Source organism: Protopterus annectens, chromosome 8.part0 (assembly GCF_019279795.1).
Source record: "Protopterus annectens isolate FY-2018-M chromosome 8.part0, PAN1.0, whole genome shotgun sequence".
Taxonomy (NCBI): Eukaryota; Metazoa; Chordata; order Ceratodontiformes; family Protopteridae; genus Protopterus; species Protopterus annectens.
In genome coordinates, this window is record NC_056741.1 from 1887174979 (window position 1) to 1887202253 (window position 27275).

At 41.1% G+C, this 27275-nt stretch overlaps 1 protein-coding gene across 1 annotated transcript in view; it reads left to right on the forward strand.

Moving 5' to 3' along the window:
* Positions 1–27275, forward strand: part of KCTD19 (potassium channel tetramerization domain containing 19) — a 955229-nt gene that overhangs the window by 578534 nt on the left and 349420 nt on the right. The window contains 1 exon segment of the mRNA XM_044079536.1: positions 10345–10428. Within this exon segment, the coding sequence (XP_043935471.1) occupies positions 10345–10428 (84 nt within the window).

Sequence of the window (27275 nt, forward strand, 5' to 3'; positions counted from 1 at the left end):
ATATTTTCATAATGGCAAAAAAACAAAAAAGTACAAAGATTCACACGGCAGACTGAAACTCACAATAAAACTTTATTCAATAGTAAGGTAAGCACTTTCACGGATATCATCCGCTTCATCAGACCACAAAAAGATTAACAAAAAAAAATCTTCTCTTATAGTCATTCAACCAACCAATCAGATAAGAAGAAAGAAATATTCATCATTAACCCTTGTGTGTCTGAACAAGAGTATATGGCTTATACTCACAAATGCATATGCACACTATAAATTACAAACATGTTAAAACCTATACAACTATACTATGCATATGTATTAACATATAACACATAACTTCTATACGATGCATCATAAATAACACTGATAAAACAATAATAATAAAACCTATAAAAATAGCATAAAAATAAAATACAAATTAATGTTTAAGAGGCCTTGCCCTAAGAAACGGTTTTAAACTATCAAGACCTGGGGCTTTAGAAGACCGTCCCACAGGTTTAAATTCCTAGTGTTGGAGATTATTTGTAGCACTATGAGGGGAGGTAATCTGGTGAATAAAACCGAATCAAATGAGCAAGAATGGATAATAGGCCAACACAGAAGGCCTCTGGCTAACGAAATTCGCAGATGACTGCAAACTAGGATCCATAGTCAAGTCCCCAAATGATGTGGACATCCTACAGAAGGACCTCACTGAGACAGATGCCTGGTGTCAGAGCCATGGCCTCAAGTCAATGCCAAAAAGTGCAGTGTCATCCCCTTTGATAAAAACTATGTACCCATGAACTACCGCATAGGCAGCAATCTACTTAACACCAAATGCGTGATAAGTGATCTTGGGACCCAGGTGGACAGTAGTCTCTCATTTGATAGTCACATCGCCACAGTAGTCAGGAAGTCCTTCTACATGGCACACCTCATCATAAAAGCGTTCTCATCCAGGAAAAAAGAGGTCATTGTTCCCCTCTACTTGACACTCATTAGACCCATTATGGAGTACAATGCCCCTTTTGAAATGTACTTCACAAGACATCTGCAGCAGCTGGAAAGGCCACAGAAGTACCTCACAAAGAGGATTACTGGCCTCAAACAAATGCCCTACACTGACCGCCTCAAAAACTCCAGCTTTACTCCATAGCATATTGCCTACTCTGAGGTGATCTCTGCCTAACATATAAAGCTATGTCAAACCCAGAGCTGTTGGACATGCTACACCTAAAGAAATCCCAATCCCTCCGAGCTACATGCTCTAGGGACCTAAACCTTGTCACCACAATAAACAGGACATGCTGGAGGGACAGATTCCTGTCCCAGAGACTTTCCATACTCTGGAACAGGCTACCCATCTATGTCAAGCAAAGTTCTTCATTAGCACTCTTCAAGAAAAATCTTGATGAGTGGATGGGAAATAGGAAATACACCCCGGGGATCACTTCTGTGTCTCTGCTTGACAGTGGCACAGGAAAATAACTTTCTTGAGTGGCGTAAGCCAGGGAACCTTGTTGGCTCGGCTAATGTAGGCCCTTGGGCCAATAGCCTAGTACCTACCTATGAACCTATACGGTTCAAGCTGATAAACCCCCAGGTCTTAATAGTAAAGTGTCATTAAAACCGTTTCTTAGTAAAGTGTCATTAAAACCGTTTCTTAGGGCAAGGCCTCTTAAACACTAATTTGTATTTTATTTTTATGCTATTTTATAGGTTTTATTATTATTGTTTTATCAGTGTTATTTATGATGCATCATATAGAAGTTATGTGTTATATGTTAATACATATGCATAGTATAGTTGTATAGGTTTTAACGTGTTTGTAATTTATAGTGTGCATATGCATTTGTGAGTGTAAGCCATATACTCTTGTTCAGACACACAAGGGTTAATGATGAATGTTTCTTTCATCTTATCTGATTGATTGGTTTGAATGACTATAAGATAAGATTTTTTTGCTAGTCTTTTTGTGGTCTGATGAAGTGGATGATATCCGTGAAAGCGCTTACCTTACTATTGAATAAAGTTTTATTGTGAGTTTCGGTCTGCTGCGTGAACCTTTGTGCTTTTTTTGTTTTTGGCCTACTTGTTTTCTTAGCACAATATTCCTTTGTCAGTTTTGAAAGTTTTTTTCTCTGTTACTTAACTTATTTCTTTGGACTGAGCATGGCAGATGTTGCAGTGGAAAGAGGTGATGTTTCAGTACCTTCGAAGGTAATGCCTTCTAATAGGAGGACGAATGATCACCTATGTCAACTACTTAGTATGCAAATTAATCCTCTGCTGAATGTAACTGGACAGTTGAAGTCTGATTTTGTTGTTAGAGACGCTAATATGCTTGAGTCCTTTAACAGGGACTACCGTGATCTTGAAAACAAGTTGTATAAGTTTAAATGGCTGCAATGGCAGCGCCTTCACTTGGAAGTATCCCTTAAACTTAATATAGCACCGAGAGGGCTTAGGGTCCTTACTATGCCCAGTTATGGGGCAGCATATGCTGAATTATTAAGACGCTGGCAACTGCTCAACCTTGAGTGCAGTGCCAAATACATGAGACTTCTTATTGAGTTCTTCCAACCAGAGGAAACTCAACTTTCTAAAGAAATCTCAGACTTCAACAGGCTATTTATAATAACTATTTGGATGATACTATCGGTGATATGATGGATACTCTTTTTGACAACATCACTGGTTATGATAAGAGACTGTCCGCCACTAAAAGTAGAAAGATGCAAAGAGATTTGAAGGATTTCCAGGAGGGTAATGTTTTTTTCCTGGAGTAGAGAGAGGAATGAATTGAACGCAAATAAATAGCGTACTACAGCTAATGGGCGGAGCTGTGAGTTACATAGATCAGGAGTCAATGCCCGTAGGGAGTTTGCTTCCTATGCTAACGCTGTTAATGCAACTTCAGAAATAGTTATGCTTTCATCTGTATCTTCTGTTAATTCTATCCCTACACTGACTCCTACTGAGCATGGTAATCCTACGGCTGGTTACAGCTATGCTGTGAATGACGATAATGAGGCTTCAGTTAGACCCAACTCCGTTATGGCATCTCGTAAAAATCTGAGTTCAACTGAACGGGGCACTTTGCTGTCTGGATCTACTGAGGGTAGTTTTTTATTGAAGGAACCCCTTCTGATATGAGGGAGATCCAGGAATCATTTGCAAAACCCACGGATATGACGTCTGCACAGCGAGGAAGAACAGACGAGGGCAGGCAAAAGACACAAACAGGTCTAGTATTAACATTTCTTCTATGGCTTTAACTGAAACACAGCTCTCTGTTATAAACATAGGTTTAACTTTTGTTCCTGCACAAAAGGCGGACTTGACTGATGTTCTCAAAGATCTACGTCTGTTTGGGAGAATGCTTACATTTAAGACATTGTTTAGTAACAGTAACTATATGGACCTAGGTTGTAAGAAACTGAGTATGTTTATACCACCTAGCAACCCTACAATTGATCTGTTTGTTGATGTCTGTGAAAAGCAACTTAGGCAGAAATTTTCTACTGAATGCACTAGAGGTTTTGCTAATTTGTCAGCAAATGAAGTACAGGCTCTTACTGAGCTTAAACAGTTAAATAGCATTGAGATACGACTAGCTGATAAAGGGGGTGGTATGGTCATTATGGATAAAGATAATATATTCAATGTATGTTAAATCATTTGAGTGACACTAATACTTATGTATTGATATCTGCACACAGGTTAAAGGGTGTTACTGAACGAGTACAGTTTTTAGTATTTTATTTACTTGTAACTGGATTGATTTTGGAGCATGTATTTGAATACTTTAAAGTTGAACATCCTATGAATATTACAATGTATGGCCTCCCTAAAGTGCACACAAATCTTTTGACCCCACCTATGTGACCAATTATTTCGGGTAAGAGCTGGGTGACCGAGCCCCTGTCTATTTTGATAGAAAAGAACTTGCACTGTATTCTAAGTGAGTGTCATACTGTGTTAAAAGATACTAAGAGCTTTCTAAATGAGCTAAAGGACCATATGGATGTCATGCAAGGTCCTTGTTTTTTGTGGCTCTAGATGTAGAGTCCCTTTTTACTGTGATCCCCAATAATTGGGGCATAGAGAATGTTAGGGAATTACTGTGTATTAATAATGTTGCTAGTGACAAGGTGAATCTCATATGTACACTGTTAGAGATTATTTTAGAGCATAATGCCTTCATTTTTTTCTAATGATTACTGTCTACAGAGGGTTGGCGTAGCCATGGGCACAGCCTGCGCCAATATTTACACCAACCTATGCTTAGTTAATTGGGAAATGAAACATGTGCTTGCTAATAATGCTCATTGCAGCTGTATCAAATGGTATAAGCGTTTTGTTGACAATATTTTTCTTTTGTGGCAGGGCACAGAGCAACAATTGAATGATTTTTTTCTCTATCTCAATCAGTTGAATGAGTTTCTGTGATTTATATATAAGTACTCAATGGGAGAGAGAGATTTTCTAGACGTGAAAGTGACTATAGACCAAGTCCGTACAGTGTCCACGGTTATGCACAGGAAGAGTGTAAGAAACCATAATGTATTACATCATAACAGTATGCATCCAAAACATACTAAAGGACATATCTTTCATGTAATGTGTCTACATAGTGATGACGGTAAGTTGAAGGATGCTTTACAGACACTTAAACAGGAGTTTATAGATAGAGGTTATGATGTTGGTGTGATAGAGTCCTATATTGGAGAGGCCTGGCGTGAAAGGCTAGGGAGATGTAAGCCTTATTTCTCTAACACAAGCAGTATGAATGAAATGATCAATACCACTAATACGGCTGGTGCTCAGAGCACTAGAAGGCATGGATTTGATGACAAAGTGAGGATGCCCCTTACTTATGCAAATGACATCCATGTAGTGTGTGAAGTGATTAGGAACAACTGGGACATCCTTTCCACTATAAATGAATTCAAACATGTTATTGATCAGCAACCCTGTTTTACATTTAGGAATAATAAGTCAATTAACAAACAACTTTGCTATAAGTCCCACCACTCTCGATCTTAGAAGTTACCTAATAGAACTGGGACATACACATGCAGAAGATGTACTGCATGTAGGCACATACTTACAGGTGGGCAGTTTCTACATCCCACAGCATGGTTTATGATAGAGAGTAGTTTTTATGCAGACTGCCACACCAGAAATGTTATTTATTTCAGTTTTTGCATGGTGTGCTTCTCTTTTTATGTAGGGAAGATCAATAGAGCTTTTAAAGAGAGGATACTAGAACACCTCAGGGACATCAATAATCCTAAAGAAACTAGTGCTTTAGCCATGCATGTTGCAAAAGAAGGACCGTCTCACAGGTTTAAATTCCTAGTTTTGGAGATTATTTGTAGCACTATGAGGGGAGGTAATCTGGTGAATAATACCCAATCAAATGAGCAAAAATGGATTATACGGTTTCAGGCTGATAAACCCCCAGGTCTTAATACTAAAGTGTCATTAAAAACGTTTCTTAGGGCAAGGCCTCTTAAACACTAATTTGAATTTTATTTTTATGCTATTTTTATAGGTTTTATTATTATTGTTTTATCAGTGTTATTAATGATGCATTGTATAGAAGTTATGTGTTATATGTTAATACATATGCATAGTATAGCTGTATAGGTTTTTACATGTCTGTAATTTATAGTGTGCATATGCATTTGTGAGTGTAAGCCATATACTCTTGTTCAGACACACAAAGGTTAATGATGAATGTTTCTTTCTTCTTATCTGATTGGTTGGTTTGAATGACTATAAGAGAAGATTTTTTTTTTGTTAGACTTTTTTTGGTCTGATGAAGCGGATGATATCTGTGAAAGCGCTTACCTTACTATTGAATAAAGTTTTATTGTGAGTTTCAGTCTGCCGTGTGAACCTTTGTGCTTTTTTGTTTTTTGGCCTACTTATTTTCTTAGCACAAGGTTCCTTTGTCAGTTTTGAAGGTTTTTTTCTTTGTTCCATATTTTCATAATATCTCAGGACAAGTACAAAATCCCCCTATTACTAACCAACAGGATGTAATGTTTTATATAACTACTTTTAGTAGATGTAGTGATGGAAAAAGAAAATAATTTCTGAGAACTGCGGAAAATTAAGAGCTATGCCTGAATTACGTAGCTTTATTAGTGAAAAACCTATGTTTACACACCGCAATTGTTCTAATCTTAAACAATGATTGTGTTATAAAGATACATATGACAATATAGGTTATAGTAGGACCACTAAATATGGTACCTATCCTTGTTTAAATTGTTGCTGTTGCAATTCTATTGAGAAAAATATTGCTTTTATACATCCTCTAACTAATACTGTTTTTTTCTTTTAAATATTTTGCCTCTTGCAATACTAGCAATATTATATATATTGCTACTTGTAGAAAATGTTCGAACTTTTATGTTGGTAAGTCAGTACGACATTTGAAAGACAGAATAATTGAACACAATTCTAATATTAGCAGGTGTGTAATGAGTATTTCCTTAGCGAAACATATCTCTGAAACTGATTCTTCGCATCAATTTAAATTTAGGGTAGTGGAAGTTATGAATAGATCAGTTAGAGAGGTGACATAAATACTAGATTGGAAAATAAGGAATATAAATGGATTTTACAACTGCAGGCTGATAGTTTACTTGGTTTAATCAAATTGTATTGATCAAACCTGTATTTAAGATGAAACATTCCATTTTAAAATGATATATATTTTCTTAATGTATTTCTTAATGCTTTGCACTGTCTTTTTAAATTTATGCTTGATTAGTTCTGATTTACTGTGTGATTAACTATGTATTACTTAAGTGGTGTTAGTTAGAGTTTATGTTAGCACTGAGGAAGGGTACTTGTTACCTGAAAGCTTTGCATCATAATAAACTGTTTTCTTGCTATGTTAGTGTGAGTGGTTTGTTTTCTGTTTGTTTTTTGCTAGCTGTATGCATTTTCATGCGATGGGTAATGCCTATGCCTGTTTGTTGAAGCTAGCGTTTCTGTATTGCTTCCTAGCATTTTCAGTTATCTTCTTTGCCCTTTGGCCTTTCTACTGCCCCAAGGGTGTTCAGCAAATGCCTTGCTCCTGTGATTGCTTTTTCCAGGCTTCAAGGGATCCAAATATTTCTTACTTAGACAATCTGCTGATTCAGGCATCCTTTCCAGAAATCCTTTTGCAAATCTTCATTTTGCTGTTTCCCTTCTTCACAGCCTGAGGTTCATAATAAATTTCAAAAAGCCTTCTCTAACTCCTTCACAGGATCATGCTTTTCTGGGTTTCGGGATTCAGATACTGCCAATGCTTGCATCCCTGCCTCCTCTAAAGGACTTAACTGTCATTTTTTTCTTTCACACTCTTCTTCCTCTGACTTCCATTTCCATCAGGGAGTTTCTGAGAGCTCTGGGTTTCATGGCATCCACCATTCCAGCGCTCCCTGATCAAACTTCATATTAGAAAGTTTCAATGGTTTCTTTAGTTAGTGTGGCTTTAACACGCACAACCTCTAGACTTTGTAGTTCCTCTTCCTCCTTGTCTTGGACAGGAACTTCACTGGTGAATTCAGCAGTTGTCCCTGACTCCAGGGATCCCACTTCATTCCCCTCTTCCCTCTCAGGAATTGTTCACAGACGCTTCAGACATGGGATGGGGGGTGACATTTGGCTCCCTAAAGGTATAGGAGGTGTGGTTGCCTCATTAACAGAAGGAGCACATCAGTGTTAAAGAGATGAGTAAAATGAGCGGACATCCACCTTCCACACCAGAGGACCTGGGACTCTGGCACAAAATAGAAGTTGTCTGTTCAGAGGAGAGGCAAAAAGATACATTTCAGGAGTACCCCACTGGTGGATAATATCCAGAAACACATCCCTGTAAAGCATCCATTCATGATACTGAGTTAAGGACCTGCTCAGTGTGTCTGCCACAATGTTCTGACCAGAAGGGATATAAACTGCTGAAGAGTCACTTGATACTTGATAGCAAGATCCCATATCAGAAGTGCCAACTGGCAAGGAAGATAATATCTCGTTCCTCCCTCTTTGTTCATATACCACATCACTGAGGTATTGTCTATGAACATGTTGAGAGGCCTCAGAGAGAAAAGAGTATGAAATGCCTGAAGAGCCAGCAGAAGAGAACTCATCTCTTTAACACTGATGTGCTGAGTTTATGTTAGCACTGAGGAAGGGTACTTGTTACCTGAAAGCTTTGCATTATAATAAACTGTTTTCTTGCTATGCTAGTGTGAGTGGTTTGTTTTCTAGTTTGTATCTTTTATTTATTGCACTTTTACTCTGACTTTGGTTTTGTTTTTTTATTTAAAAAACGAATGTAGGAAAACAGACCAACAGTAAAAAGAAATGTTAGGACTGGCGGCAAAGAAGTTCTGTAGATGGTGCACCTGAATGCCAACGTTATGCCCTACATTATGCAAGAAGCATTTGGGTGACATTTGGCATACCTTAAAGCAACAGTAGGCTTTGGTATAGTGGTCAGACATCAGGCTTCCATGGCAGGGAATCCCCATCTGTGAAGAATACCGCAGCAGTGAATGTAAGGACATCTATCGTTATTTTATATAAATAGACACTAATCTTAAAATTGGAGTTAAAGCTGTATGATCACTCAAGCTTGATGAGTTAGTAGCACTTAATCTAAAGTTGCCATTCTGGCTGTCTGCACTCAAGTTCTTCCACAGACCCCTTCTTTCTTCAGTAGTAACATATGCCTGTCTGCTTCAACTCTCTTGCATGCCTCTCCAAGTTTTTTAGAAACCTGCAGACCACACAGAAAGCTAAGTTAGAGCAATGATACAACTTGATACCAAAATCTGCACCTAACAAACCCTGTAGATCCAATCACTGGTTGACCATCAAACACCATAATTGGTTAAAACTAGCCCCCTACATGCTTATAGGCCACAAACTAGTACACAAACATGCCAAGTGCCTTACATTAAAGACTATCCTCCAACATTACTGCTCAAATAGGACCCCCCCACTCAAAACCAAACAAATTCTTATCATAAACAAATCTCATAATCCAGCTGGAAATGCCCTATAAATCAGCTATATCTCCAAAATTGGGAATTCTGTCCCCTAGCCAATAACACTCCCAGACAGCCAGCATACTGTCATACTTAATCAGTTTTTAATAGACTCTTAGATATGTCCCTGTACTTCTAGAGGAAAAAACTATTTTCCTAAAATTCGACCATGCCCAGCCAATAATATTTTTGTTCTTTACAATTTCACACTGGACATATAGTACACACAATTGCATATATTGTAAATAATGATTGTTATTCTATACTATATCTCCTGTAATGAAACTATGAACTATACTGTATAAAAAGGAACTGTTAGTAAATACAAAGTTTTAGTTCCTGTTTGCAAGTCATACTGCTTTCTTGTACAGCCTTTATATACTAATAGTTGTTTTCAATATGCCGCAGCATGTCTAGCCACCCGGCGGTGTAAACCTTGGCTCGAGATGATTGTCATTGTTGAAGTGACACCCCGACCCCATGTGCAAAAATGGAAAAAGAGGTTGAGGATGGATGGATGGATGGAGTTGTTTTTAATATGAAGTGTCCCACTTTGTTGTTTGAATTAATGGTACTTTTGTAAAGTCATTTTTGTATCCTGTGTGTGTGGAGCTTTTATTTGCAGGCTTTCTCTGAAAAAGTTTTTTTTTATTCTCAGTAGGATTTTCCCAGTAAACAAATGCAAATAAATAAACACTATTCAGTGGACAGTAGTTTACTATAAATGCAGTTTCCTATTATGGTGAAAAAAACACTGACAATACAGTGGAGATTTCCTAACTAGTAGTCCTAGCATAGTTCTCACAAGGCTGTGATGAACAACTGCTGATAACTCAAGTTGGAAAAGATGAGCATACAGGGTAGGTAAACCTAAGTACTATGAGTTACTGTTAAAGTTAACTCTCCTTGAAGATTTGTTGCCATGGCAATTATTTGTGAAAATAAAAGTGTAGTTTGTGGTGAGTTCCTTACACAGCTTTTCCCCAGTGTATAATATCAATGCCACATTTCTTCACCGATATAGTGGCAACACAAAAAAAAATGTAAAGTTTGTAATCAAATTTTCCTAAGTATATGTTAAAGTATGATTCAGAATGATGTGTTTAATTATTTGGTATCTAGAAAAAAATCTAAATTTTGGCACCATGTCATTCAAATATCGATTTAATCAGAAAGCCTCATTCATCCATTTAAAAACTTATTAAACAAATGCAGCAGGTATTTATTTTTGAGGCCTGCACTTAATTCATTTATAGTACACAAACACCAAAGACTTAAAAACATTGTATTTTGTTTTAATTTGCAGAGAATGGAATTTACTTTGTGAAGAAATTGAAGAATTCAGAATTCCAGCCCTCTCACAGGCACTGCATCAGTGTGAGACTTACAGGTATGACTTAAATATTAACAGAGCCAGTTTGTTTACAACACAGAGCAAAGTGAATGGTGTTTAGTAGACAGGAAGCAATTACAGCCATTTCCATAACCTTGGCTGATACCACTAACCTATATATTCACCTTGGAGCACAAGGTTAGAGAAAACATATACATCTGAATGAACCCTCACTCCTTTCTTTCTTTCTTTCTTTCTTTCTTTCTTTCTTTCTTTCTTTCTTTTCATTCAATTCAACCTTTTTTATTTTCTGAAACTATTATCCATTTGAAAAATAAGCCAAGCAATTACATTGTGATTGGGATCCATTCTGAGGGCCAGTGCGACATATTTCTGACTTAATACCTGCAGCAGTCTTGATAGTCCCTTTTAAATCATTGTGTATTAAAACTACACAATGGATGCTGCATATTCCGCTGTATTGTCAACTGATTTACTTTTACTCCTGCAAAGCCACAGACAACTTGAAAAGAAGGAATCAGGAACTAAAGAGTCCAGTGTTACTGTCTCCTTCTGGAGAGATAGAACATGGGCCAGAGCCAGCCAGGAAAAAAAAAACAAACAAAAAGAACGCCTTGGACCACGGTCTTCTCCTCTATAGTGTCAACACCAAAATCACAGAGCGCCAGTGAAATTAACGCCTTTATTCACCAAGAAAAAATAAATACATGCGTTTTCATCCTACATACAGGACTTCATCAGACAACCATTTTTGACTCAAAAAGCCATTTAAATAATCTCTAAGTCACCTGTTTAATTGTTAATCCAATGAAATATATCTCCTTCAGTTTAAACTAACAAATCTCCCTTTACATCTCATAAATATTAATGCCTACTCTCTGAAAGTGTCTTGTGCTAAACTTGATCATTCCACATAGGTTCATAGGTTCATAGGTTCATAGGTTTATACTAGGCTATCTGCCCTAAGGTATTTATAAGCCTAGCCCAAATTATTGTGGCTTACGCCACCCCTTATATGAAAAAATACTGTGCCCATTAGTTTGTTGTGCCTCTGTCCAGCAGTGACACAGAGATGATTCCTGGGGTAAACCTACGATCTCCCATCCACAGGTCTAGATTTCTCTTGAACAGAGTCAGCGAGGTGCTCTGCCTCACATGGACCGGGATTTTATTCCACAGCATAGGGAGTCTCTGAGTGATAAATCTATCCCTCCAGCACGTCCTATTTATATCCGTGCTAAGGTTTAAGTCGCTTGCTCTAGTGGTTTTGGTGGATTTGGATTTTTGAGGTGGAGCATGTCCATTAATTCGGGTTGGACATGGCCTTGTATGTCAGGCACATGTCACCTCTGAGCAGACGGTATGCGACTGAATAGAGCTGGAGTTTCTTCAATCTGGCAGCATATGACAGATTTTGGAGTCCCTTTATCCTTTTGGTGAGGAACTTTTGGGGTCTCTCCAATTGCTGCAGATGTCGGGTGAGATACATCCCGAATGGGGCATTGTACTCGATCATTGGTCTGATAAGTGAAGAGTACAGGGGAACAATGACCTCACTAGATCTGGATGTGAATCCCTTCATGATCAGGTGGGCAATGTAGAAGGTCTTTCTAACCACTTTAGCAATGTGAGTGTCAAAAGAAAGGCCACTGTCAACCTGGGTCCCCAGGTCCCTGATAACCTCTTCTGTGCTTAGTGGATTGCCACCTATATGGTAGCTTGGGGTTACCTTGTTTTTCCCGAAGGGTATGACTATACATTTTTGGCGTTTAACTTCAGGCCATGGCTCTGGCACCAGCTATCTGTTTCCGTGAGTCCCTTCTGAAGGATATCCGTGTCCGATGCACTTTCCACTATGGCCCAGTTTGCAGTCGTCTGCAAACTTTGTCAGCCAAAGTCCTCCCATGTTGGCCTGTACTTCTGAGAAGTAGATGCCAAACAATAGGGGCCAAGGACCGAGCCCTGTGGGACACCACTTGTGACCGGCTTGGAGTCTGACACAGCGCCAGCAACTCTAACCCTGTGGGTTCTGTCCTTAAGCCAGTTTGCAACCCATCTTGTGACATATGGGTTTACATTTAAGCTGGTAAGTTTTTCTACAATACCCGAGTGGGGTATTGTGTCGAAAGCCTTTGCAAGGTCAAGGTAGGCTGTATGGACTGCCTTTCCCTCATCAATGGCCTTGGTGACTGTTTCGAAGAAGTCAACCAAGTTCAAAAGGCATGATCTTCCCTTGACAAAGCCAAACTGGGTCGGGTCCAATGTCTGCAAGTCCCCTATATCTTTGTTTATGAGCTCCATTATGATCCTCTCCATAGCTTTGCAGACTAGACTTGTTAAGCTTATGGGGCGGTAATTACCAGGGTCCGTAGAGGCACCACCTTTGTGGAGTGGGACCACAGTTGCCGTACACCACTCCTTGGGCACGTATCCTGTGGTAAGGCTGAGATTAAACAGCTGCCTTATGTGCGGGTTTAATTCCTCATTTAGCTCGTGTAGCACACAGCCGGGGACACCATCCGGTCCCATTGATGCTGTGTTTTTAGCTTTAGAGAGAGCAGCTTTCACCTGCGCATTTGAGATGTCCGGGAGGCTACACTCGGCTGGGATAGTTATCCCTCCTTTAGGGGGGGGGGTGAAGTTTGCACTGAACCTGTCTGCCAGTATGTTGGCAATGTCTGTGGGTTCAGTGATTTTTGTATAATTTTGGACTAATTCTGAGCATATCTGGGAGTTTCCACCCAGGTTCCTAACATAGCTGAAAAAGGCCTTATGATTGTCCTTTGAATCCATGGAAATTTTCTCTCAAAATTGGCCTTAGTTGATTTTATGAGTGCTCGTATTTTTTTACTAATAATGATCAGGGGTGACTTCCCTTTTATGGATTTTGTTCTATCATGTAATAGCTTTCTCCTCTTATTGTAAAGTTTGTTAATGGCTGGGGTCCACCAGACTGGACGTTTGCCCTTTGTGGAAAGAGTCTTGGTTTTATTTGGGATTGCCTGATCCATGCAGTCCTGGAGGTGTTCATAGAAGGCATTTGTAAGGGCTTCCGCAGCTTGGGTTGTGGTTTCCTCTGGCTCAGGGGCCTTGAAGGATACCACACCAGTCTTGAGTAGTGTGAAGTCTGCTTTAGAAGTTCTTCACTATGGTCTTTTGCTTGGGGTGGGGGCGGGATGTGGATTTCCAGTGAGATTAGTTTATGATCAGATCTCACCAATGAGGGATATACTTCCGGTGTGGAGCATTTTGTCCCCATGTTTGTGACAATGAGATCTAGTATATTTTCTCCTCTCGTGGGAACAGTGACTAGCTGTTCCATGGCATTTGAATTTATGAACTCCAGGAACCGTTGGGCTAGAAAGTTAGGGCTTGAGTAATGTTCCCAGTCTATATTCGGGTAGTTGAAGTCACCCAATATGATGGTGTTTGGAGATACATTTATACCCTCCAGTGTCTTCAGGAAGGCTGTGTGGGGTTCCTGAGTTTGAGAGGGTGGCCTGTAGCATGCTACAATTTGTAGAGCAGTTTTGCCTATGGTTAGTTGCACCTGGATGGTTTCCGAAGCTTCGTGCGTTGCCATATTTACAAGTCAGTTGTTAGACTAGCTATGGAATATGGGGCATGTATTTGTTTATAAAATAACACACAACTTAGTAAATATGAGAGAGTGCACAGATATTTTACTATTTATTATTTATATAAATAATTTAAATTAAAATACATATAATAAACATTCATGAATAATTTACTAATAAATTATTATAAAACATCTCATTAAAAATATCTTAAATAAATTAATTTAAAAACTCAGGTATGTGAAGACTATATATTTGTTTCCTGTGTGTGTGTATCAATAAAGATTTCCTTAAACCTATGTTTCATGTATATTCTACCCCCATCTGGTGTTCATTTTACAAAATTACATGTTTGGGTTTTTCAAATGTTATTAGCCTTTAATTTCAACAGAGAAGAAATTGATATAAAGTCATTCATTCCTGGTTTATTTCCTGCATCGAGGTTGACCTGCCACCAAAGCTCCCTACTTTCTAATATTTCTTCCCACAGGCCACCTCTAATGTCTGGTTTAACTTGATCCAGAACAAAAAATTCATATTTAAATTTAGTGCAGGAAATAGAATGCCTATACAATGCATTTGTGTTTTTCTTTTTTATGATGTCATAAGAATGTTCGTATATCCTTCTTTTCAGTTGTCTTTCTGTCTTCCCTACATAAAAAGACTGACAGGACTGACAGATAACAAGATACACGACCCCTCTACTATCACAATAGGAAAAAAAAAACATGAGCTTCAAGAATGAGAAGGACTTTTGCAAAGGGGTAACAAACGGGTTTTGCTCATTGATGACAGTTTTCATCTAACAATCAGTGGCATTTCTCTCATGATGTAATACTTGTCTTGTTTGATTACTATTGGATGGGCAAGTACTCTTCTTAAAGTTGGCATGACCCAAAGCCATCATCAGTTTGGTTGCATTTTCCTTCTGCAAGTTGTTCAGCAGCTATTACAAATAACGGATTATGAATTTTATGGAAGTCACTAAGAGATGTTGCTATGACATTAAAACATATTTAGAACTATTGTTAGTATGGGCAGAGAGGTTGTAATTCATATTTACAAGTCAGTTGTTAGACTAGCTATGGAATATGGGGCATGTATTTGTTTATAAAATAACACACAACTTAGTAAATATGAGAGAGTGCACAGATATTTTACTATACAGATTAGAGGTTTGAGGGTATTCACATATAAAAGTAAGTTGTCTTGTGAGTTTAGCCCATACACTAAAGGCTGGTTAGAAGAAACCTAATTGTCATACACAGGAGTGAGTGTAATTATGTTTTTGAAGCAAGCATAGGACACTGCGGTGGTGGTGCTGCGGTAGCGTTGTCACCTCACAGTAAGACGTTGTCCTGTTCGATTCTCAGCTAGAGTGTCTTCTGTGTGGAGACATGCGTGAATGGGCATACCTTCGTTGAAGGTTGTGCGTCAGGGCCGGCAACTCAGCATGTAAAAATCTACTGCCAATCATTAGCGGACCGGAGTTCCGCTGTGGTGACCCCTAACCAGGAAAAAGCCGAAAGACTCAACAACATAGGAGTTAAGGAGTCATTCATTAATGACAAGAAATAATAACTTGCTAGTGGATGTAAAAATTAATAAAGTAAATGTCCTTCAGAATTCCTCTGACTGTAAAGCTGGAAGGTGGTGAGTTTTTATCCCACTTAAGATAAAGAAAACGCTGTTACCTCATTTAAAAGAGGGTTGGTCATTGGCTGGGAAGACAACTATTTGACCCTAGGTATGCTGAAAGCAAACTGTTTAGAGACCTTTATAGGTTTTGAGTTAGATGCAATAACATTGAAGAGTGAACCTGAACACTATAACAATGATATCACAGCCTGGCTTCATGGTACAGTCTATGAATTTCCAACTGCATCCTGGGCAACTGGGGTTCATTTAGTACCCCCTGTACAGGAAGCATCAGGTGGGGAAGGGGAAGAGGAGGAGAATGAGTGAAGGGGTATGTTCTTTTTGCCTTTCCTAGCAGGGAGGGAAGGAGGGAGAGGTTACCTGCACTTGGGAGCAGACTGAGTAGTACTAACTTCCTGATGGAGATCAGAAAGCATGATGCTCATACCTGAGGGAGTAGGACAGAGAAGCCTGGAGGGAACACCCTATGCAAGAGTAAGGTGACATCCTTTGCTGTCATCCCATAGCACACCCTGCCCGTGTGACTCAGTGGTTGTATGCATTAGGGACAGGGTAAACACTTGATCGCTGCCTTAATGATGTCCCCTCCAGAACAACCCTTCCTTCCCTGAAGGTAGAACAAATAAAACAACTGGCTATGGAGAAAGCTGATGATTGACAGACAGTGGTGGCAAAAGTGCAAAAAAAGAATAAAAAATAACAAATCGACCTTGAAAGTGAATATTTTGCACTTTTGTTTCTATTATAAAAGACTTCATCAGAATAATTCAACAACTAAACACTCAGTTTAACTCATTACAGATGGGTGACACCTGCAGGTGCTTTTGCAGTTATTGCTTGCTCATATTTGCAGTAATAAATTTAAAATCATGCTACATACAAAGTATTAAAATGTTTCACCTTACACAGTGGCAAACATAATTGTGTTGATGTTTGACCTCTGTCTAATGCAGGTAAAGAGATATAAATTGACATTCATATAATATTTATGTTGCCATAAATGTCATTCTTTTCTAAATATCTCAACAACCAGGTAGCAAAAGCAGAAATTCTTAGCCTCATATGGAAGCTCTCAGTGGGATGAACAAAGTGCTACTAATAGTAGGTGGGTAATTTAAGTGGTTGCTGAAATATTGAACGTTGTTTACATAATATTACACATTTAATAATTCATTATGTTAACTATGACTTTTAAAATCCATTTTAAAAACCTGGAACCTAAGGAATACTACCACTATAAAAATAATTTGTGCCAAATAAATTTGCCATTTACACTTTTTTAGCAACTCCTATAGTTCCAGAGATATGAACATTATTGAAACATATCAGAAAATAAATATGCAATAAATAAATGTGCAATAATCAGTCACTCAGGTGCTAAAAACTGTAGGCATAGTAATTTAGAGTAGTTTGTAGTAAAATAACAGTCTAACAATGTTATGTATGCTGCATTTGCTATGTGTAATTTGTATGTGTGTAACTGTCATCTCAGTATTGAGCCTAATGCACGTAATTTTGTTTAGGTTACCCTTGTGGAGTCTAAATGACAATAAAGTTCACTTTGTCTTTGACTTTCACATTTGTTTGAAAGGTCAGGACAGAATCTGATTCTATCAAAAAGTATAAGCACCGCCCATTGTAAGTTACAGTGTAAACTTCCAAATCTCCATTGGCTGAAATGAGTTAAATGCACTAATATTAGTGTATCACCTGTAAGCATTCAACCAATTATAAAAATCACAATTTAGAATCTTTCTGCTTCAAGCCACAGTATTTATGCAGTCATTTAAACTTGTATAAGAATTGGCTTTGATCTGAAGCTGCTAACAAAGCTATCTAATTTCTAACTTGGTGTTAGTGTCACCACCTATCACTTCACTAACAACATGATGTTATAAAGAGAACATTTATTGTAATTTGGACAGAAAACAGAATGTTTAAATAAAACATTGTTTTTGTGTTTGGTTCTGATGGCCTACAAATATTCATCACTCTTTGTGATAATTTTCTAGTTGTTTTGCCAGGGTCTATATTAAATCATCGAACGCTTAGAAAAGCGAACGATGATTTATCGACCCCATGTAAGCGAAAGCTTACAAACTCGAACGCTTAGAACAGCGTTTTTTTCCAAGGGAAAAAAAATCACTGTTGCAAACAAAAAAAAAAAAAACACTTAAAGCATAACATAAAGTGGGGGGCTTTGCCCCCCACCCCCCTGACGTGGGAGGCTGTGCCCCCACCCCACTTAAATATACCAATTCCAAGATCGCACTACAGTGACGAAAACGGCAAAGTAATGGACGTGGCCAAGTGATTTCTTTCCCAGTGAAAGAATTTGCTTATATACCACTTCGTCATTTTGCATTTTCATCTTTACAAGTTCGACCAAGACGCATTAGAAAGAATGCATCTTTGGTCATCTAATAGGAACCCGTTTTCCCAACATAATAAGCAGGACAAACTTTGTATCAGGCTGTTTACTGCAAATGTACATAGTCCACATAAATGAATGCCATTTTGTTGCTGAACATATTCTTACTCTTAGCAACCTCTCTGTTAGAATGGAGGATGACCAGCATTGCGAACTCATGTCAAACAGTTTGTATGTGAGCATTCCTAACTACAGATGTGAGAGTGTTCAATCTCGCCTTTGTTCTTACACATGGGTTCGGAGCCGATCCTCGGCTCCGTGCCGGCCGACTGCAAGCTCTGCATCGAGAAGAAGCTCGAGGACATCTAATACCCACAATCCCCCTCTGCCTTTACCTCAAATCTAGTTTGCCGCTGCTGCATACGCATCGCTGGAGGCTAGCTCGAGGCTTTTTCAGATAAGAAATTATCTATTTTTCAAAAAACTACTTTAAAACTACTTTAAATCTAGTCATTTAAGTTAAGAGTAAGGTGTGTGAGTGGGTTTTAGAATTCTCGGTTCCTTAGATTAGTTACTTAGTTTAACTAAAGGGTACAGAGTTTTTCGGGGCCTACCACCCCTACTTGGATTACTTTGACTAAGATATTGTTGTAGTCTGCTTTCTTAAGAAATTGACTTCTATTACCGGATTTGACTCTTTTTCACTGGAATTGACTTTTACTGGACTGGACTGTCTCTTTTCTCTTGGTATTATGTCAGAGAAATTAAAATCTGGCTTCAAACGTTGTCAGTGTGGCCAAAAGATGTCGGTCACAGACAACCACAGTTCCTGTGTCTACTGTCTTGGCCCTCTCCACTTACAAGAGGACTGCTCTATTTGTCACTCTTTTAGTGGGAGGGTCATGACAGATAGGCGCAGGAAACTGATGGACAGGGGATTGCTGAAACCCTCTTTCCAGGAGGCTCTGGATGCTTCAGACCAGGCATCCAAGTCTTTGAAGGGGTCGAAGGCGTCGGAGCCAAAGTCATCGACTCCGAGCTCTTCGGGTCTAGTTAGATCACCGGTTCCACAGACTTCGGGGCCGAGTGTTCAACTGTTGGCAGTTTCCGAGCCTCGAGTCTTGGAACCGGTGACGGAGCTCCCTCCACCGACTCTGCTGAGGTCGGCTCCGTCTTCGATCCCTTCGAATCGTTCTTCTAGGCCCCTTTCCGACACCGATGTGGACCGTGTGGTGCAGAAACTGATGGAGCATACGGCCCTATCTAAGCTTATCTCGGTCTCCTCTCAGTTGATGTCGAGACTTGAAGGCCTGCCACTATCTCCACCTGTTCCTCCTCCGAGACCTGTCCAGTCTTCGGAGCTGGAAGAAGCTGACCTGATGATTGTGGAGCCCTCGGTGCCAGAACCGTCCTTTTCTCGGTCGGCACCGTTCACCTCGACTCCATCCGATCCGGTACCGGAGTCTCGGGGCCGAAGATCCGTCCTTGGTTCCGGGACCGAGAGTCGGACCGATGTTTCGGTTCCGGCGCTCCCTCTCGGGGCCTCGGCACGGATCGATTCGGTTCCGTCCTCGGGGTCGGTGCCTTCGGCTCCTGTTTCGGGGATTCTTCCCATTTCTTCGGAACCGGGAGATACCTCGACTCGGGACCCGGGGGCCTTCGACCTCATGAGGAAGGTGTTGTCTACCCAGACAACCACATCAGCAGGTACAGCTTCTCCTCCCCACAAAGGACCATTATCCTCCTCTGCACCCACGGCCACGTCCAAGCGTCGGGCACCAGTGTCTCAGCCACCCCTGGAGGTGCCCCTCTTCCTCGGAGGCTTCTTCGGATGCTCCCCACGAAGAAGTCCCTAGGAAAAGACTGTGTAAGAGGAGACACTTGGATTCTCCACAAGAATCCTTGACATCTGATACTGACTTAGATGAGTCAGAAGGGTCCCCTAAGTCACCTTCAGAGGATGTCTCTTTTTCTGACATCTTGGAGATCCTAAAACAGAGAGGTGACTGGCAAGCCCTCCCCCCTTCTGAGGATGAGTCAGTTTTGCTGAAGGCATTTGGTGCCCGTCCTTCCTCCTCCTGGGTCACTCCGCCCTTTGATGAGTTAATGGAATTAATTGCTCGAAGGCGTGGGAGACTCCTGACACGTGGAACCAGTCCCTAGGAAGCCAAATAAGTACATCACGGCACCACAGGACAAAGCTTACCTCACCAAAGGAGTTCCACTAGACGCCATGGTGGTGGCAGCGGCCACGAAAAAGGAGATGTCGGAGTCTTCCTCATCTGTCCATCCCCCTAACAAAGATTCTAGGAGCATGGACAGATTCGGGAAGCGCATTTTCAGTTCAGCGGCTTTCTCTATGCGTTCCCTGAACTATTTGACTCATTTTACACGTTTACAGAGGGATCTAGTCAAAGAGTTGGGAGATACCCTCCAGGGTGCTACAGATGCCGCTGTCTCAGAGAAAGTTACAGCGCATCTCAACACCCTTACGTCCATTGTGAACTCGTCCATGAGGCTGATATCCTATGCAGCGGAAGGATCGAGTAGGGCAGCGGCTTCAGCGATTGCTCTTCGTAGGCAATCCTGGATGCGCTTATGTTCATTTGCGGAAGCCTTCAAGTCTTCCTTTACTAACGCCCCATTTGACGGAGCCACACTTTTGGCCCTAAAGTAAAGGAGACCCTTACCCGGTGTGAACAGGAGGGAAAGACTCTGTCTGCTGTCGGAGTCCGTTTTTCCACCCCTTCCAGACCGTACCCCAAAGGGCAACGTGGTGGGAAAATGTGGTTTCGAAAACCCCAAGGATCTTTCCCAAACACACAGGGTGATGCCCCCTCTAGAGGCAGAGGGGGGGCAGAGGTGGAAGACGCCGCCCTGGCGGCAGAGGGGGTCTGCAAAACCAAGGTGACAGGGATAACCTCCCTGGCAAACCTTTTCAGCACTCCTGAGAGGAGGCCCGACTGTCCTGCTCTGGAGGCAGTCGGGGGTCGCTTAGCTTTATACCCTCAGGCCTGGCAAAACCTTTCCTCAGACAATTGGGTAAAAAGCGTTGTTACCAGAGGTTACAAAATCCCATTTCTATCCACCCCATTCCAAAAAGAAAGCTCCCAGATGTACCACCCCATCTGCGAGAGCCAGCAGCTACAGAAATTTCAAAGCTGCTAGAAAAAAGAGTCATCCAGCCAGTCCCAGTGGACCAAATAGGATTCGGAACTTACTCAAGGTTCTTTTTAGTTCCAAAGAAAACAGGGGACTGGAGGCCAATTCTGGACCTAAGCCATCTCAACACCTTTGTCAAGAAGGAAAAGTTCCGAATGGTCACGCTTCAATCGATCCTTCCATTCTTACAGAAGGATGACTGGATGTGCTCAATAGATCTGAAGGACGCATACTACCACATCAAAATGGCCAGGGCGTCCAGGGATCATTTGCGCTTCCGGCTGGGAGCCAGTCACTACCAGTTTCGAGCCCTGCCCTTTGGTCTGACTACAGCCCCCAGGGTCTTCACCAAATGTATGGCAGTGGTAGCGTCTCATCTGAGGCGCCTAGGATTCCAGGTGTTTCCGTATCTGGACGACTGGCTCCTGTCTGCCACCACCAGGCATCAACTGATACAAGCCAGGGATTACACCCTACAACTTTGTACACACCTTGGCATTTCAGTAAATTTCGAAAAATCGTTGCTACAGCCATCACAGCATATCTTATTCATAGGAGCGGAATTAGATACGCGTCAGTTAGTTCTAAAACTTCCTACAGAAAGAATAGTAGCACTTCAATTCAACATTTCCCTTCTTCTGTCGTCCAGAAAATCCCCGGCAAAAATTGTTCTGAAAGTTTTGGGTCTCATGGCAGCTTCTCTCATTGCGATACCATTGGGAAGACTGCACATGAGAGTGCTACAATGGCTTCTATTTGCACAATGGTCATTCCAACAACTTCCACTGACTCACGAAATATTGATAACGAAAACATGCAAATCACACCTAATGTGGTGGTTACAGACTTGCAACCTATCCGACGGAAGGCCATTTGTGCTACCCACACCGTCAGCGACGATAACCACGGACGCTTCCTTGATAGGGTGGGGGGGCATCTTTCAGGGACAGACAGTCCAAGGCGAATGGACCAATCTGGAGTACAATCTGCACATCAATGTTCTGGAGTTGAGGGCAGTGTTTTTGGCGTTGCAACACTTTGCTCCCCTTCTTCCTCCAGGGACCATTGCAGTTCAGACAGACAACATGTCCGTAGTCTGGTACATAAACAAGCAAGGGGGAACCAGGTCTTACCAACTATGCAGAGAGGCCATGAGAATTTGGCAATGGGCAGAGTCCACCGGTCGCTTTCTGATCGCAACGCACATCCCGGGGTCATCCAACGTCATAGCCGACAGGCTGAGCAGGGCAATACTATTGCCTCACGAGTGGTCCCTCAAACAGTCAGTTGCGGGAAGGATTTTTCGCAAATGGGGCCAGCCTACCTGCGATCTGTTTGCGTCTCCAATGAACGCCAAATGCAGGAGCTACTTTGCCCTATTACCCCCTCCAGGGAAGTCCCCAGGGTCGCTGGTGCACGATTGGCCCCCGGGTCTCCTATATGCTTTTCCACCTTTTCCCCTGATTGCAAAGTTTCTACAGAAAGCAAACAACCTTCAGAGGACTATTATTCTCATTGCTCCGTTCTGGCCTCGTCAAATTTGGGTTCCCTTTCTATTGCATCACCGCATTCGGGGACCTTGGATGCTGGACCCAGAGCCAGATCTACTGACTCACTCGTCAGGAGTTCCTCACCCATCCTAGAATCTCTCCATCTAGCAGCTTGGCTGCTCCGCTTCCCTTTCTAGCCAGGTCAATTCCCCTTACATCGGCGGTTCAAGATATTTTGGTAGCTTCTCATAAAGTTTCCACTACAAAGACTTACACCAGTAAGTGGAAGCGTTTGTCTTCTGGGCGAGTCACATCAGTTGGACCCTATTACAGCTCCGTTGAATAAGGTTTTAGAATTTTGACTGAATTATTTCAGGAAGGAGCTTCCCGGCTACTTTAAGAGTACAGTTAGCTGCCATTTCTAACTATCATGTAGAAGAAAGTGGTGCACCTATTATGGCTCACAGACTTTGTAAAGCCTTTTTAAAAGGTTCCTTTCATATCAGACCACCAGTCAGAAGTCCGACATCACCGTGGAATTTAAACTTATTGCTCTCTAAATTGATGTTACCACCCTTTGAACCAGCTTCAAGTTGCACTTTGAAATTTTTGTCATGGAAAACATTATTTCTAGTGGCTATTACATCTGCTAGACGGGTGTCTGAGCTTCAGGCCCTTTCGGTCAAACATCCTTACTTAATTTTTCATCCTGACAGAGTGTCCCTACGCACTAATCCATCCTTTCTTCCCAAAGTTTGTTCCACTAGTAATATTAATCAGTCCATCGAATTACCCACCTTCTTTAAAAACCACTCTAATAAATTGGAGTATATGTTGCACAAACTAGACGTCCATAGACAACTCAGATTTTATTTGGATAGAACAAAAGATCACAGGAAATCTGATCAACTATTTGTAGCTTTTGCTGACAGCAGAAAGGGTCTTGCAGTTACGAAACGAACTCTTTCTAAGTGGCTATCTGACTGTATCATTTATGTTTATGAAGCTTCTGATCAAACATTATCAGCAAAACCCAGAGGACATTCTACCAGATCAATTTCTACATCTTTGGCTCACGCAGCTCGTTTACCTTTAGACACTATTTGTGCGGCTGCTACTTGGGCTAAACCACATACATTTATATCTCATTACAAAGTGGACAGGGTTTCTAGGGATAGGGCAACCTTTGGTTCCACTGTGCTCAAGAACGTTCTCCCTTGAGTTCCTCAGGATCATGGAGCTAGGGACGCTACCCATGTGTAAGAACAAAGGCGAGATTGAACACTCTCACATAAAGAAGTTATGTCCTTACCACAACGTTCCATGTGGAGTGTTCATCTGCATGTTATTACACTCCCACCCTTCCCACCCTTAGGAAGAGCGTTCGATTTGGTGCCTGGTCTGGAGTATTCTCCTTCTGCTGTTGCAGTATTACTGTTACTATCATACTCTGGGTATGTTTGTATATATGTATTTTTATGTATATAGTTGGCATGTGTGCGTGCTTTATGTCTGGTTTGCTTGCAAACTAGATCTGAGGTAAAGGCAGAGGGGGATTGTGGGTATTAGATGTCCTCGAGCTTCTTCTCGATGCAGAGCTTGCAGTCGGCCGGCACGGAGCCGAGGATCGGCTCCGAACCCATGTGTAATAACCAAGGCGAGATGAACACTCCACATGGAACGTTATGGTAAGGACATAACTTCTTTTTTGTGGTAACTCTCTAGTTGTTTTGCCCAGCTAGTAAATACAGTAAACAAGGTAAGACAAACCATATAAGGGAATGAACCATTAAAGTGACAGTTATCAGCCATGGTCTTGTTGTAGTTTGGAACACTCACATGCAGGCTGTTTCCCATACATTTATTGTGTTTTTCATTCTCCATTGTGACCATGAGATCACTAAGAATAACAGTTTGACCCTTTTTAGCTTAGCTAGAAAAGCAATAAATTGTTTAACACAGCGGCTGCAGCATTACAGTACATAAACTAGCTGCCAGGAGAAAATTACTAACCTGTCTGAATGTTGCAGCTAACCTAATGCAGACACTTCTCTGCCTTTACACACTTAACTATGGGTTCAACACCACCCACCCCACCCCAACAGCTCTGATCCTCTAGGTATACCAAGCCGCTTTCAAGGACTCAGCTGCTTTAGCCTTCTGTGAGACATTCTGGTGAATGACTCTACATATCAACTGCTTTAGTCTTATGTGAAGCATTCTAGTGAATGATTGTACATATCAACTACCTGTATGTGAAAACAGTTTCTTCATATCAAAGTATTTTCCTTTTCATCTGCTGTCCATGACCCCCTTTCCCTGCATATCCTTCCTTGCCAGCTTAATCAAATTATATTTCCCTTAATGCCTTCTGTAATCATATCATGCACTCCTCACTATTCTAGTCATTTTTCCTTGTATTCTCATCAGAATTATGATCTGTCTTTTCATGTAAGGTCACCCAATCTGCAGGACAAAACTGCACCGCAACAGCAAATAACCACAGAAGGGCAGAAAAATTATGTGGGAAATAGTAGTGTAAGTTAATTAGGTTTTTGGTGTGGTGTGTCGTGTGTTTGTTTTTTAGAACAGCAATTTTTTTCCCTGGGAAAAAAATTGCTGTTCTGAGGTTTCGATGTTATATTTTGAACTTCCAAGTTCGAACATATGGTGTTCGAAATTTTGGACATTCAATTATATGACATAGACCCTATATATATATATATATATATATATATATGTATACCTATCTATATATATATATATATATATATATATATATATATATATATATATATATATATACACACACACATTTCAGCTTGACCAAATTAGCTCAAGAAGGAATGAGGCACAAAGAGACAAATTGTAGCTTGCTACAGATCACCCACCATGCCCCATGATTCCAACTCCTCTTTTCTTGATGTACTAGAAAATATTAGGGTTCAACCAAACACCCTAGTAATGGGTGATTTCAACTACCCCACCATTAACTGGGAAAACTACTCATGTACCAACTCCTTCGCTCAACACTTTCTGGAATTCATAAACTCCAATGCCCTGGATCAACTTACCACACCCCCACCAGGGGCAGCAATATCCTAGATCTAGTCATTACCAACATAAGTGACTGGTGTTCCACATCTGAAGTCAATGCCTCACTGGTCCGATCCGACCATAAGCTAATTACCCTAGATAGCCACATCCTGCCCCCACCCCCCACCCCCATTAAGGAAACCATGGTAAAAAATTTCTCCAAAGCCAACTTCATGCTTCTTAAGACAGAAGTGGTGAACTTCATGACACCCATGCAGATGGACAATACAGTTACGACTACTGAATCCTACACAATTGCACTTTATAAGCATTTACATGAGTGCATGGATCGTGCTGTCCCAAACAGAACCAAGACAGTATCCTCCAAAAAAAGGAAGCCAATCTGGTGGCCCCCTGCCATAAACAAACTGTACAACAGAAGGAAGAAACTGTTGCAAAAGAGAGTAAAATCCCACGAGTGGATGAGCTCCCTGGTCAGCTTCAGTAAGAAGCTTTGATCCCTGATAAAATCCTCCAAAGCTAGTTACAAAAACAAAATCGCCACTGATTCTAAAGACAACCACAAAGCATTTTATAGCTATGTCAAGAATCTCAATGGCAACACTCAGATCTGCTCTGAGTTACAGCACAATGGCACTAAATATACAGACCCAACTGATATTGCCAACATCCTGGCAGATAGGTTCAGTGCTAACTTTACCCCCCTCTCACCCCCTAACGAGCCCATCTCTATACCAGAAGAATGCAAAGTTCCTGTAATCACGGCTGCACAGGTAAAAAACACACTCTCCAAAGCCAAGAACACAGCATCCATGGGACCAGACAACATCCTAGACTGCATTCTACACAAACTACAGAACGAACTGGCACCTCACCTAAGTACCATGTTCAGTCATAGCCTCACCTCAGGCTTTGTGCCTGCTGAATGGCGCACAGCAATGGTTATCCCACTCCACAAGGGGGGAGCCAACATGGACCCCGGGAACTACAGCCCCATTAGCCTGATGAGCCTGGTCTGCAAGCCCATGGAACATATCATCATGGGACTTATAAACAATGACATTGGTAATCTCCAAACTTTGGACCCCATCCAGTTCAGGTTTGTAAAAGGCAGATCATGTCTCCTAAACCTGATAGACTTCTTTGAAGCAGTCACCAAAGCCGTAGACAAGGTTAAGGTGGTTCACACAGCCTATCTAGATCTTGCCAAGGCTTTCGACACCATCTCTCACTCTGGAATTATAGATAAACTCACTAAACTAGGTATAAATCCCTATGTCACAAGATGGGTTGCCAACAGAACCCACACTGTGAAAGTAGCAGACTCCAAATCCGACTTCAGACCAGTGGCAAGTGGAGTACCACAGGGTTCAGTCCTGGGTCCTCTCCTGTTTGATATCTACTTCTCTGAAGTACAGGCTAACACAGAAGGTCTTTGGCTAATGAAGTTCACAGATGATTGCAAACTAGGAGCCATAATCGAAACTCCTAATGATGTGGACATCCTACAAAAGGGCCTCACTGAGACAGATGCCTGGTGTCAAAGCCATGGCCTCAAGCTCAATG